Source organism: Pectinophora gossypiella, chromosome 2 (assembly GCF_024362695.1).
Source record: "Pectinophora gossypiella chromosome 2, ilPecGoss1.1, whole genome shotgun sequence".
NCBI lineage: Eukaryota > Metazoa > Arthropoda > Insecta > Lepidoptera > Gelechiidae > Pectinophora > Pectinophora gossypiella.
In genome coordinates, this window is record NC_065405.1 from 4,594,157 (window position 1) to 4,608,835 (window position 14,679).

Consider the following 14,679-nt stretch of genomic DNA (forward strand, 5'->3'; position numbering starts at 1 on the left):
CTTGCAGTGTTATATAATAATTATGCTTATAACAACACATTGAAATATAAAAAAAAACCTATTGTATAAAAGACCTATTATATTACTAAGAGTATTAGAATAAACATTATTAGTATTAGAACAAAGAATAATACTATTTATAGAACGGTAACTCTCCGCTCTGCACCAATTCGTATTGCGCTGATTTTTGTATGGAGTGTCTGATTTGTGGTCACTGATGTGTCGTTCCCGAAAACTTTCCCAGAGTGAGGATGTTCCCATTGGAAAAACTCTTTTACAGTAAAGACACTGACTGCGTTTCTTTTTCAAGTTGGTTTTCTTGTACTCTGGTCTGATCTGCCTAAATGTTGGGCAATAAAGGTCTTTTTACATAACTTTTGCACTTTTTTACTCCCGGGAACGTTATACGGGACGAAATATTCTCGGAAACGATACATCACTGGTTGTGGCATGGTATAAGAAAGCCGGGTATGCTCAAAAATGACAGCTAACATTTCAAGGTTAGCCGAGCTGACGTCATCCCATCCTGCGTTGCCATTTCGATCCCTAGTTTGGTTAGGACATTACAGGCTGATCACTCCATTGTCCGAAAGTCAGATGATCTTGCTTCCGAAGGCACGGTAAGCCGTTGGTATCGGTTACTACTTACTAATGTAAGTAGGCCAGGCCTTTGCTGGTACCGGAGTTACTGAGCTTGGTAATCCATCTCACAACCCATACGATAGAAGAAGACCTATATTCTTCACATACTGAAGTCTTTCTCCATTCAGCAGTAGCAGCCTACCAGTGCTCGGCGGGGGTGGGACGCCGCCGCCGACCGCGTCGTCGCCTAGCAACGTAAAGATCAAAGCCGAGCCCGTGTCGCCTCCACGTGCGCCTGATCATCTCCACCGCGCCCCGCCCCAGCCCGCGCCGCAGCCGGCCCACCTATCTGGAGTTATCGATGGTAAGCTCATCCCCGTAAAAAGAGAAAAAGAGATCGACTGAACGGGCGATACTCTGAACCGGCGTGCGTGTATGAAACAATTGATGAATGAGGAGCTCTGCTAACCCATAGGAAACAGGCGTGGGTTTACGTATGTATGTATGAACTTACAGAGAAAAGATAGGAAAGATTACAATAGATACGTAGATGCGTAAAAGGCTTTTATAAAAGAGGAAATTACATTGGCCCCGATTCCTGCAGACACATCCTAATTTTATTTTAAGTTGTACCCATCATTTTCCTATCCGCCGAAAAGGAAAAGGACGGATGATTGACAACGGTTAATTTTTAAATAAATTAATAACTTGGTCGAATAAAATAAGTATCTCGCTCATATGCAACCCGTTTGACGTGTACTGTCAACTTAATTCTGTCGGATTATTGGCCAATATAAAATTTTGGAAGGGTTTTTTAAATTACTGCCTAAAATTGACGTGTGCTCCATAAATTTTATGCCTGTCGATTACCCGTCCCCTTCTTGTTAAGCGGAAAAAAAATGACAGGTATAAATTAAAATAAAATTACGTGTGTAAAGGAATCAGAACCAGTGTAAGTTTATTTGTGTCGATTTTTAATTTAAAGCTATCTATGAACTCATACATAGGGCTTTATCTTACCTACATTTCGGTTTTATATTTTGACTTTTAATATATTTACTTGTGCCCGCGTGATGGTTTAAGGCCCGATCTCCCTATCCATCCATAGGGAAGGCCCGTGCTCCAGCAGTGGGGACGTTAATGGGCTGGTGATGATGATATTTACTCTTTTATCATGAAGATTATTACTTACAAAAGTAAATACTTTTACATACAACACCCCATTAAGTCATCACTTGCAGAAAGCAGTTCATTCTATTGTTAATTACGTTGTCTAAATTTTCCATAATGATAAACTTGCAGGTTCAGTGACGTCAAGTAATATGGGCTCGCCGGCCGGGCAGGACATGCGCCACGCCAACACCGTCCCTCTAGACTACGAACAGCCGCACTCAAAGCGGCCGCGGATCGAGGGCTGGGCCACATAGCTAGGCTACGAGGCCTTCGGGTCCTACCCGAGGCCCCTCCACCCGCACTGCTAAACCCGCTCCGGTCCCGTGGCCCCCACTCGCGGCCCCTAACGAGCTTCAGTACCGTCCTGGTGCAACCAACTCGTGACAGTGCTATCAAGTCTGATAAGGTGCATCACAACCCACGGTGCTTCTACATGGCACGGCCATTGGTGCGACGGCACACAAACCCTGAACCCTTCCAATGGGACTACATACCCTTGTGAAGATTCCCCAAGGAATCCTCGTAAACACGAAGTTGAATGTACAAGTACACGTCACTCTTCTATTATACGTAATTATTATAATGCACTGCAAGTACACTAAAGAGTAAGATGGATGTTTAAATTAAGTACAATATAAAATAGCTGCATCCCTGATCAATTTTGAACAGAACTACTTATAGATAGATTTCTAATTCCCCTGTACATAGACGATATTAAATGTGCAATCCGTGCCATTGTCTGTGTAGCTTAAAGTTAGTCAATTTAAATTTAGTGACTATTGCGGTTGAACAAATAGCGGAGGTATTGTGGAGCCGTGCCGCGCCGCACATGCGCACCGTGAGCTCGGCTCGCGGCCCGCGCTCACCACGGACTATATTCAAAGTGTGAAGTGCGTTTTAAGACTATAAACGACTGTTGACTTTTGTGTTAGTGTTAAAGTTTTTTGTGCCATTTTAAAAATATAATAATAGTGTGACATCCGAACTTTGAATCTTTGTAAAATAAGTAAGCGTAGTGTCAACACAGAAGATAATAAATTATGTATTGTAAAACTTTATCTATTGACATATTTATACATGAGAATCATATGATATTTACATAATATGTATACACGTCCCATTAGGAACGAATGTTATGTAAGTAAAGTAGATAATGTTAGCTAGAGATGAGTATAAAGGTACCACACGAAGCTTTAAAATTTCTTATGATAACACTCGCACTCTAAGCAGTCCTTTAAGTGTATACTCACATTCTATACGAACAACTAGAGCTCTTCAATTTGAAGTCATTTTAAAATAATCTACAAAAATAAAGCGTAATTTTGTATAATCACTTTAGCAGCTGCATATTTTGCTATAAAAGATATTTTGGTTTTAATAACACGTAAATCACAGTTATTGGCATAAATAGAAAGTTTATTTTCTTATTCACTATTGAAAGAAATCGTTCGAAAGTATTTTTCATGCGAGCGGTTCTCGTTGGCAGACCAAAAATCGAGTCAATTTCGAATATCATACGTTTTTAATACTTGTTAAATGTTAAGGAAACACTTAGTGGCTATCACTGAGAAAACAAGCTTAAGTAGTAGAACTTTTTTATTTTGTTAATGTGATCTGAAGACACTGGGTTTTTAGTTCTGTTATCGTAAATTATATTGTAATATAATATTACAAAACGAGAACTCAGCTTTAAGCACACTACAAATATAATATAGTAGATTGTATATTCATATTCACAAGATGTCATATTTTGGTAATGCACTATCACGGTCCGCCCTATTTGTAAATTATATTTATACACTTTACATACACATAGGAGATAATATTATATTATATCACAAACGTGTGTAAATGTTACCTGTGTCCCTCCTGTTACTATGTCCTCCTGAATCATCCATTCCCAAGTTTCCTCATCATCATGCGTGTTTCCTCATTTCCGTGTCTGTTGTTGGGTAGATCTTCGAACACCGGTGGTTAACACAAACATGTCCTAGAATCGTAATTTGATGACATGCACCAGTTCTAACTGGAAATTTGATAAAGACAGCAGATTCGTGTTAAAAGCAGGGACTCCCGATTCTAGGATATTTTTGCATTCATGGTTACGTTATTGACTTCTGGGGGGTTAAAATCGAAGCATTATTGCAATTTGACATTTGCAAAGTAAGTGCGCAATGCAATCAAATGTCATATAGCAATATTGCTTTTTTAGATGAATTCGATGTGGCCTTTTTAACCCCCCTTGGTGTTCAAAGAACTACTCAGTTCCGATACTACCCGTAGTATCCGCTCCCACTTCACTATACCCTCTCATATCATCTCACTGTAGATGCCTTACTCACAGTGCCTAAATGTACCATTTTTTACCAAAATTTGTACGATACGAATACATTTGTGCATCATATTTTTCACATCCTGGTAATTTTAAGAAACGTTAAATATTATGACCGTAGAACTGTCAGTAATTACGTAAAGCTTATTATATGGAGTATATGCATAATGTATCTGTCTGTAGATAAAAGTAATGATAATAATGATGTTTACTTTATCCATCTTAAAACTGTATTAACTCAAAACAGTGAAACTGTTTGTCGAAATAAATTATGATAAACTATGTGATTGTATCTGTGTAAATTATTGTAAGTGACAACTTTATAGCCTAGGCGTAAAGATTTTTAGAAAGTAAAATCCTTCAAATCACAATAACAAAATGTTAATGTATATTTGTTAAATTTGTACAGGGAAGTAACCAGTTTTGAAGTTCAAAAGTCTGAACGGATAAGAAAATGTATTTTCGCATTGTAAAATATTATACACGGTTAGTTTTAAACGAATTAATATTTTAATACCGGAGCATAATTAATGTTGACCCGTGTTTAGGGAATAATTCGTGTACACCTTAAATGTTAGAGTAAATTGTTAATGTGATATAAATACACTACACTGTTGCGATCCTTGAATTTTAATATTCTAAAATTTCGTTGTTTGAAGATGATTTTTCGGTGGTTCCTAATAGTTCCTTTCTCTAAACGTTGGCGTGTAATGTTGTTCATTAGAATTTGCTCAATCGTGTTTGTTTACGATACAGCGAACAGTGTAATGATACCTTAGAGCTGGTTTACGATACGTTATGATTCGAATCCTGAGACGTTATGTTTGCTTTAGTAGCAGGAGAGTGGAAACCGGTAGTCTCTTACGAATTTGTACAATAATTTATATATCACGTATATCGTTGTTACCTACATACCTATCACAATCTGATCACTGACCAAACTGTCCAATAATGACTATAATAGACACTGTATTAAAGTCCAATATATTCTTAGTCATATTGCAATTTGCACAAAATGATAATGTTATATAACTGGATAGAGGAATGGAGTTTGTTCTTTATTATGTATCTTTTGAAAGATGTCTCCATTTACATCTGTGGATGATTTCACATAATATATACGTATGTATTTAAGGGTGTTCCGTCACCCCGGAGTTATATTCTATCGGATCTTTGTATATTCAACAGTAAGCTGGTATTTGGGAGCATAATTTCCGAGGTTGTGAGCTTTGCATCGGGAATGAGTTCGACTTTTAATTAATAATATTTAATGTATTCATTTCGACGCACAACTGTGTTGTGTGTTATTGTAAAAAGAGTTTGCTTGGTTTGTTTCGTAGATGTACCTACTTTCGTGTATGTTTTACCTGTATTTATCCTGCTGTGTGCCAATAGCAAAGGGCTACCCGATCTACTTGTATCCTTGTAGAAAGATTATTTAATTGCATTTATATAAAACGTAGTCGTAAGTATAAAATGTTTAAAATCACAGATTTTGTCATAAAAGTAGATGTTGCGAAGTGTCCCCTGACTTTTTGCTATTGCTTCACAGCCAATTGTGGACAACCCAAATAGAATATAGGAATATAAAATACATATCCTTATTAAATACTCAAGTCGATTTCACATAATTTTCTCTTGTAACATCAGTTGTGCAATACATATAACAAAATGCTTAGGTAGGTATTAGGTATATTTTCGTTTGAATTTACAAAGAATGCAAAATCTGTTGTATTTTATATTTTATCGATATTTTTACTGATAATGTGGGAAGCGCGTTGCCTTTTCGGCATTGCCTCTCGGAATTTTAAGTCATAATGTGTAATTATTTTTTAAGCTAAGGCCGGGCCAAATATTGCATTAATTAGGTCTTACGGCGCCTGTCTTTTCTGTGTTGAGGCAGCCATCTGCCCTGTGTATAAAGTGTACGATGTGACATCTCAGTGGCTGAATGAAATATTAATGTTTATCAACAGTGTTAGAAAATTGTTATAAATTATTTTGATGACTGTTCGAAGGATAATAAAGAGTTGGATGTCATTTTGCGTTTATTTCTTTCTAGGTGTAGCCCTTCTCCTCCTACATTAAGTATTTTGTTATAATTATAGTTATACATCACATTACAATATTTGTTAACTTATTTCAAATGATCACCGAATGCTCCAGTGGATGCCGTTTCTTCCCTTTTTTCTTCTGACAATTCGATTACTTCTTCAGTAACAAATCTTCTCCTACTCTGGTCTTTTTCAAATATCTCCCTCACTTCTCTATCCACGTCCACTGAACTCGATCTTCTAGAGTCCCAATCATCATAATCTAAGTTATTGTGAACAATAATTCTTTCCTCAGTTACATTTATTATTTCCCCATCAAGAGTATCTCTAGATTCAGCAGTTGAAGATCTAGTTTTAAAGTTAAGTCTACTATCAGTTTCATCAGTAGCTAACTTCATTTCATCATCTATGTCCGATTTGGGTGTAGTTATTAAGTTTTCTCTTGAATTGGCACTTGCTGGTGTATTAACCTTCTTTCTCAGTTGTCGACACCTTCTAGTGAAGCCTCCCATCCATTCCGACAAAAGAGCAGTAGCAGCAAGAAGAAAGCCAGCCGCTAGGAGAAGGAACATTCCCTGAGTGTCTTCTAGAGTTAGACCCTTCTCTTCCACCGACACAGTTTTGAGTACTCCAGGAACAACCTGAAATAAATCAGATAAGATTACGATTTTTCACATATTTTTGTTCTGTAACTGTTTTGTTTATGGTGTAAATAAAGTATTTATCAGATAAGGTTTTAAGAAAATTTTGGGAATAAAAAAAAAATATTATATTATATCGTTTTCACATCGAAATGTTTTGGTGAAACACAACACCTTCAAATTTAAATCGTTCAAAACACTATAAATATTAACATCTACCTATAATTTCATAATACTTACTATAAATACTTTAATAATTATTTTTTGACGACCTAAGTTTCTGCCTGTTTTGATTAACAAAACTAGAGAAGACTTTATATAGAAACGTCAACAAAGGTAGTAGAATTTGTTTTATGGCATTGGCGTGAATAAAATGTAAAACTTACCGCAAGTAGTTTCCCAGTGGAGCTTCTCTGAATTTCCCACCTGACTTCGTCCACAAATTTGTCAACGAGACCGCTTTGTGACATTCTCATGATATCGCTATTAAGTTTGGCAGTGTAGAGGGAGTTGTTGGGAAAGCCCATGATAACGCCAAAAGGGACGAAACATTCATTGGAAATATGCAGCACTGCACGTTTCCTGCAGTGACAAATAAATATTATTCTTCCACAGCACGGAAATCATTAATTTAATTTAGAGCAATTTTTTGACTTGACTTTTTTATTTCATCCGCTGATATGTTAGGTTTATCATAAGTGCATTTTTCACTGATGGCGTGACGACTTGGACGCTTGCCGGAGGGACTGGCCGGAATACGCGGACCGCGAAAAATGGAAAGAGGAAGGGGAGGCCTTTGCCCAGCAGTGGGATCTTGTAGGCTAGATTAGATTAGTTTTCACTAACACGAATGGTTTGACCATTATAGAAGATACGGCTCACCACCTATCACGTTGGTCTAACAGAAAGCTCGGTGAGGCGTGGGTACTTAGTTCATCTTGCGATGGATGTACCTCTCACAACCCCATCTGGGACATAGTTGGGAGCTTATGTTACAGCAGTATTACAATTAGTTTTGTAACACACTTACTTAGTTGCAGTAAAATTAGCTTGCACAATATATTCAAGCTCTGCCTGAGATCCCAAGAAAGCGTAAGGCCAGAAAAATGCTTTCGTCGTATTTCTGATACCCGCCTCCACATTTGGCACCAATTCCAACTTGTTTAACAATTTGTTTGTCAGGAAATCCGATGAGTTGAAGAACCATCGCTCCCAGCCTCCTCGATCTAAACATGACTAGTCATTATGTGGAAGTACCATGAAAAAAAATCAAGCGTTATTCCCATTTATCGTCGGATAAGAAAACAAGAAGACAAAGGCATATAGACGGTAAGCGTGTACCAGGTACGGTTGTGGTCAAACGCAAATATATTTTTAATAAAAAAATCTTGGTCTATGAAAAGGATTACATGCTGTCCATGAAGGAAAGCTAATTGGGTAGTAAGACCCACTTTAATTGTCAAAAGATACTCTAGAGTCCCTGCAAGTTGTCTTCTGCCTAATGCCTTTTTGTGACTTTGCCCGTTTAAATTTATTACTACAGGCGGTTTAATATTAGGCCATGTTCATCTGTTATGGTCACTTCCAAGGACTTCGTATCAAAAGTGAAAACAGGTTGCTTTCTGATTATTTGTAGATCTGCCACTGACGTAACATTAAGTATGTGTTTCACCTTACCTAAAGTGCCAATCCTATAAAATCCTTTCAGTAGTTGTTGTATAGTATCCACAGTTTCAGGGAAAACTGGTAATGTCACAAACGCAATAATAGATCCAGTGTAGCAACTCGTGATGATTATTGTGAATATCCAATACCATCCTAATAATAAAAAGATAAATAATACATAATACGAAGGTCGAAACAATAAAGAAAAAGATAAGGATGAAACAGATCATACCAATTAAAAGCCTTGTAGTGATCTTCGTAGTCTTGCTCCAAGAATTCTTCCCAAGAAAGGTAAAGCAATTTGTGAAAGTGCCAAAAACGTACCAAAACATGTTCTCTACTTCTCCGGAGTTATGCAGAAGATGGCGGAGGGTATGTTTATCAGAAAATGCTAGAGGGAATATAGCGAACAGGTACGTAAAGGTAAGAGCCACCCACACATGCCAATGGAAGGGACCTAGAATAGCTCGGTATCTGGAAAAAAGCGACAGCATCTTTAGACACTACTAAATTATAAAATGTGAATCTAGAAATAGAAGTCAGTCTAAGAAAAACAAACATTGATCTCATTTTTGCTTTTGACTTATATGAATACGATGATTGACCGCTTTTATTGTTGACGTCACTCACATGGTATTTTCATACAAAAAGCAATTTTTGTTTTGACCTTTCGTAAAAGGTACCTATCTCATTTGAGTAACTAGCCTATTCTAAAGCGACTTTATAACTAAACTATTTACACGTAGAAGCAGTACCAAGAGCGTCTCGTGGGTTTTTTAAAACGTTTAAAATCGAATGCACACTGGCAACATAGTTTAATACAGACTTATGGTATCTGCATGAAAATGTTCTATGAGCCTTTAAACAAACTAAGTAAATCATGAACATTCTCAGACCTAGGTAAAGCAGTGGACATCAAAGTGATGAATACAGCACAATCTTGGGAGTGCGCGTAGGTCACATCCATGTCCCGGAATCTCTCATACGTCATGTACATCCCTGCTATTCCTATATCAGCTCGACCATGAGCTATCTCCTTAACCACTGCATCTCCTGGGCTATCAAAGTAATAAAAAATATTAGATCTGTCTTACCATTTTGAACGAAACTTTTGAAATTTTATAAGGTGTCATTAAAAACTCTTACCCTAGGGTTGGTTCTTGAGGCTCCACTATTTCAAAAGAGAAATTATTCCTGTCTGCTAATAATTTCAGCAATCTGATTTCAATTCCATCCCACGTAACGCGTGGATTGCCACCATCGGCATCTGTTTTTACCCTAATTATAACAAATTCACACTTCATTTAAATGTAGTTTCTTAGCCTTAAACTTAAATTCCATTCTAGAAATAATACGACATAGCCAACACAAATGATTTTAAAATACTATTTTGGGTAAGTATTTGATTCGGAAAAACTTAATTTTGTTGCATTTCTCATTTACCTACCATATTTAAGATTTATATTTTATAAGCGTAAAAGGTTTTTCAAAAAAATCTGTAATACGAAAGTATCAACTACAAAAAAGAAACTACTTACTTACCTCCTAACAACAAATGGTGGTTGATTGGCAGCTGAAACCACGAATCTATGACCAGCGTAACCTGATATCATCTTCGGAGGGAACAAATTAACATCTCTCGAGAACTTTCCATGTGTCCAGGAGTTCAGTACGATTGGCATACTACTGCCTAATCCATCGGTGTACAGTTTATGCGTGTACAGAATATATGGTGATTCCTAGAATTTAAAAAACTTTCAGGAGATAACATTTATTTATTAGCACCTGTGATAATCTGTTATTTCTGTTATCTGATAAATGTACCTAAATTAATAAGACAAGACACCTCAAGGCTCCTTTAAGACAACACTGAACAAGCACCTTATGGGTAAGCGTTACATCGTCGACACTTTTTTAATCTCTCCAAGTGGCAGAATGGTGTCAAGAGCAAACTCATTTGATTAAAAAAAAAAAAGATTTTGTCACTCGATCCCACAATGTTTCCCTGTGCATATCAAGCGAGCGCTGATTGGCCGAAAGGGCATCGCGTCATCTGCGCCGCGTTAAATTCATGAAGTACCCGCAAAAATTTCACAAATGTTATAAGACTAGTGTTGCTTCCTTTTTCTTTTCCGCGAATAAGAAATTGACAGGTATAACTTAAAATAAAATTAGTGTTTGCTGGAATCAGCACGATAACAGATTAAACGATACCGTGTGCGCGTGTTGTTACCTCCCTTACTCCTAGCACCCTAGTGCAATATTTTTTATTCTATGCTAGTACTTTAAAGAGTTGCGTGGGCATCTGATCCACCGCTGTGATAACACTTTTGGTGATGCGTGGTGTTAGCCGAGTTGCCTGGGGAAGGATCATTGGCGGATTTATCGGATGGTACGTACGCCCATTTTCTTTATTCCTGACTTTTTTAACGTGACACATTAGAACTTAAATTTATTTTTTATCGAAGGAAAAAAATAGTTTAACCTGATTTCTATTTATAAAAAAAAATACTTGCCAAGGTATTGTCATCATCTTCTTTGAAACTTTGCCCTATGACAAGTAAATTAATAAACATGCGACTTTGTGGTCCGGCTAAAAATTCTTGGACTGCCCATTGCGAGGATCTGGCAATCAACACTATTTTACAGTCGGATTGTTTTCCTAATACTATTGCACTTTTTTTCACTTCAGTTATAAAAACAATATAGTGGAGGCACTCTCGAACAGGGTGCAGCAGTTTAGGTTCGGCTACTCTGTAATTATCATCGATATATCCATGGACAAATGTAACTGGAAATCCCTTTAACAGATTTTGAAACATATAGTCTTCCTTAGATTTTACTTGGTAGTCATAAAGTATAACCGGAGTGCAGTCAGTTAGATATGTCAAAGTAATGTTATGGATTAGCTTTATGAGTGATGGCGTTTGATCGAACGCAGAACTCTCATTGAGAAAATGTTCGTTCCATAATTCTTCCCTAGTTTTAGGATGTCCGTGGAAAACCGGATCAACTGAACGTTTGCTCGGGACAACTTTCGAAGCTTCACTTGCATTCTGGATTTGCTTTTCATGACCCTTTACTGGAGATTCATCTGTTAATATACCCTTATTAAAACGTCTCCATTTATAATTTGCTTCCATAATATCTGTGTCAGTTTTAGCTGATTCAGCACTTTTAATTTCTCGCTTATTAATTTTATTGTTTATTTTTCCATTTATATTATCCAAAGTGTTCTGAGAAGGATAGTATTCTATAAGCTCAGCAGATATGACGTGATATGTTATTATTATTAAAGCAAATATCAGTAATGCCTTCATGTTGTTTCGGTAAAGTAACTAGTAGTAGTAGTAGACAAATCCTTTCTTTTGCTTTTTATAAGGTTTTGATCGACCTTCGTCAGTGAAACCATGAAAATGTCACCGGACAGGTGTTATGATTGAAATTTAATATTTGATGACCACCTCGAACGCTAGTGGTCACGGTTGCAGACCATGACATGAACAAGGTTACAGAAAGTCTGTTTAATACTATATTGGTACAATATTCAATGATCAAGGTCTGTACAGTGATAAATAAATTATTTATAAATTAGACACATATTTTGTTTACAGCATTTTATTGATCAGCACTGGTCGATACTTTCTTTACAATTCTTCTACATAAATAAGGTTTACCGATATAGAATAGAACACTCCATCGACTCAAGATGTCTCAAAATAGGTCTCAGTGCTTAAATCATGTCCAAGTCCGAAGTACAATTGCAATAGCCGTATAAGAGTAAATTGAAATCACTTGAAAAGTAAGAGATTACATCGAAATATAAAAAGTGAAACTACCGATTTTAAATACTATACCTATATTTACAATAGTAGGACTTAATTTACTAACTAAATACTAAAATTTAAATAGATTCGTAGCAAGCGCTTTTTAACTTTAGTTGCAATAGCAAACCAAAGCTTTAAACTAATTGAAATAAAATAGTTAAATAGTAAATATACTGCTTGAGTCTTGTAAAGTTTTAATAATATGTATGAAAATAAAAAAAATACAGCAGTTTTGCAAAAGTTATCAATAGGACGTAGAAGAGATCTATTTATTATTATGACTCAAATCAGAAATTCACCGAAAATTTTAAGCTAAAATATTCACATGACCTCAAACTTCGAAATACTTTTAGCACTCGCATAGACATGTGCTACATCACTTAGCGATGTGGTCAGACGTCTACGCAATACTAATACAAAATCAATTTACTAAATAATACAATCATCAAAGAATTCTGTTTAGCAAACAATTTCGAAACCAAAGAATTGAAGCTATCGAATGTGTATCGGATACATGATCTTTTTGCAAAAAACTATATCAAACTTATCCTTAACAATACAAACTAAACATAATACTATATTTACAATTCGTAAAAGGCAGTGTCAACCACGAAGCTGGCAAGATTAGAAAAAAATATTTTCTAAATTTTAATATGGCTTTCGTATAAAAATATCGAAAATGGTAATCTGTTACAGGTTGCGTTAGATGAACACAGACCCATCGTTAGACTTGATGAAATACTGAAAATTGCTGATTGAATATCACTATAAGATAAAGTATAAAAAATACTATCAATTATCTACTCCGTCCGCCTTTCAAAGAGTATTTCTATTACAACTATAACATCTACGAACACAAAATAGGAAAATATAATATTGCAAATTGAATTGCACAAATTCTTTTAAATCTCAAATCTTGCAAGTAAAATCATGTTGATTTTTAACGTTGTTCACTCAAACGATTGAAAACACTTAATATCACAGTTTCCAATACAATTACACGACAGGTCGCTAGACATGAAGAATAAACACATTAAACTAATAGAAATTCGAATCACATATTTATGAAATTGTTCAGGAGCAAAACTTGCTTTGTGACCATCAAAATCTAAATGGCACTCTTTAGTTGGTGACAAAACAAAGTTTTTGCCTTGTTGGCTTGTAATACCTACTAGGGTATGTTCTGTGATGGATACAATTTCAGAGTTTGTTCTAAACTATTGTTAGGATTTAATCTTCAATGTCATTGTCGATTCTCGAGGACTTGATGCCTGTTTTGCCAGTCCATGGGTAGACTTCAGGACAGGGCTGGCAGGTCCTCATGTACCTTACCCCGGACTTGTGCCATAGGTTGCACACCTTGGGATTGTTGCATTTCTTGGGCCGATCCTGAAAATTAAAGAGAAAATGCTACTATAACAATTTTTTCATTATAGAACAAGAATTTCATTATAAGAAATGACAGTTGTTTGCAAAGAAAAATAGGGAACGTTATTGTAAAGATTTTAGCAATAAATTATAAACACGGATCAAGTTATGAATGTACGTTTTATTCTGACAAATGTAAATAATTCACTCGTCTTCAAAATTAGAGTGAGTGAACAGGTAACTAGGTAAGCGCCACATTCTCACTTACAGGTGAGTTTGTACCCAAAGTAAACCTACCTAAAACAATATTACCGTAAAGAATGTAACTATACGTATTATTATCACTGTATAATTTTTTTTTTTTATTTTTTTTGACGTGACTTATTGTAGATTTGCCGCAGATGGCATTAACTACTTGGCCGGACAAATGGGGAGCGCTGAAGGCTCTCACCCGGTACAACGTTTAAGACAACAGGCCTGAGGGTGCCCAGTTGGGCGCGAACCTCGGCTCAGGGCGTCGTCTGAGAGGAAAAATATTTGAAAGAATTAATCGACCCTAGTGGGTCGATAGCGATAAGCGCTGAATGAGGGAAATCGTCGACCACGCCGGCGGGGTCGGTATCGCGGTCCTGAAGTAATCAATCACTGTATAAAAATACCTGATAGTTGCACTGGAACGGTTGGAAGTTGTTAAGTCTGGAGATGGGAGTGGGGTCTCGCACCCACTGCAGCGCTTGCCAGTTGGTGATGATCCAGACATCTTGCATCTGGTTAATGAAGTCCAGGAACATGATGAAGCCCTCCTTGTGGTGAGGCTGGGTGAACCAGGCGGCGTGATAGAAGAGACCAAATGGTGCCCTGAAAATGCCATAGGTAACGATGTGTTCAAAAATAAATTCAAACATAATATTGGTGCCGGCATAAGAGGAGCTCGGTGGCGCAGGAGGAGCTCGGTGGCGCAGCGGTAAACGCGCTCGGTCTGCGATTGTTGAAGTAAAGCAACTTTCGCAGAGGCCGGTCATAGGATGGGTGACCAC

The 14,679-nt window shown here is 36.7% G+C and overlaps 3 protein-coding genes across 14 annotated transcripts in view; 1 reads left to right on the forward strand and 2 right to left on the reverse strand.

Annotated features, from left to right (window-relative positions):
• The window catches only part of LOC126372234 (myocyte-specific enhancer factor 2), a 97,306-nt gene extending 91,179 nt beyond the window's left edge, over window positions 1-6,127 (forward strand). For 3 of the 6 annotated variants that reach the window (XM_050017912.1, XM_050017929.1, XM_050017948.1), the window contains exons 8-9: window positions 771-946; window positions 1,885-6,127. In XM_050017912.1, the coding sequence (XP_049873869.1) occupies window positions 771-946; window positions 1,885-2,009 (301 nt within the window). In that variant the 3' untranslated portion in view covers window positions 2,010-6,127. The remainder of the gene's footprint in view (window positions 1-770; window positions 947-1,884) is intronic. The other 3 variants (XM_050017920.1, XM_050017939.1, XM_050017956.1) reach the window with 1 other exon arrangement.
• Window positions 6,128-6,224: 97 nt separating this feature from the next.
• Window positions 6,225-11,767, reverse strand: LOC126375285 (ionotropic receptor 21a). The gene is made up of 9 exons (XM_050022222.1): window positions 10,964-11,767; window positions 9,990-10,186; window positions 9,594-9,725; window positions 9,344-9,505; window positions 8,680-8,921; window positions 8,460-8,600; window positions 7,813-8,008; window positions 7,169-7,364; window positions 6,225-6,782 (listed from the first exon to the last, which is right to left on the reverse strand). The coding sequence occupies exons 1-9, from the start codon at window positions 11,765-11,767 to the stop codon at window positions 6,225-6,227; spliced, it is 2,628 nt and encodes an 875-aa protein (XP_049878179.1).
• Window positions 11,768-12,049: 282 nt separating this feature from the next.
• The window catches only part of LOC126371711 (mucin-5AC), a 161,451-nt gene continuing 158,821 nt past the window's right edge, over window positions 12,050-14,679 (reverse strand). For all 7 annotated transcript variants that reach the window (XM_050017057.1, XM_050017065.1, XM_050017089.1 and 4 more), the window contains 2 exons: window positions 14,302-14,500; window positions 12,050-13,663 (listed from right to left, as the gene is read on the reverse strand). In XM_050017057.1, coding sequence (XP_049873014.1) covers window positions 13,505-13,663; window positions 14,302-14,500 — 358 coding nt within the window. In that variant the 3' untranslated portion in view covers window positions 12,050-13,504. The remainder of the gene's footprint in view (window positions 13,664-14,301; window positions 14,501-14,679) is intronic.

Excerpts from the sequence above, each read along its gene's own strand:
- LOC126375285 (XM_050022222.1), bottom strand. The coding sequence starts at position 11,767 with ATGAAGGCATTACTGATATTTGCTTTAATAATAATAACATATCACGTC. Across the intron at positions 10,187-10,963 it reads AAGATGATGACAATACCTTG|GAATCACCATATATTCTGTA; the intron begins GCAAGTATTTTT and ends TTTAAATTCTAG. Across the intron at positions 9,726-9,989 it reads CCACCATTTGTTGTTAGGAG|GGTAAAAACAGATGCCGATG; the intron begins GTAAGTAAGTAG and ends TGTTATAATTAG.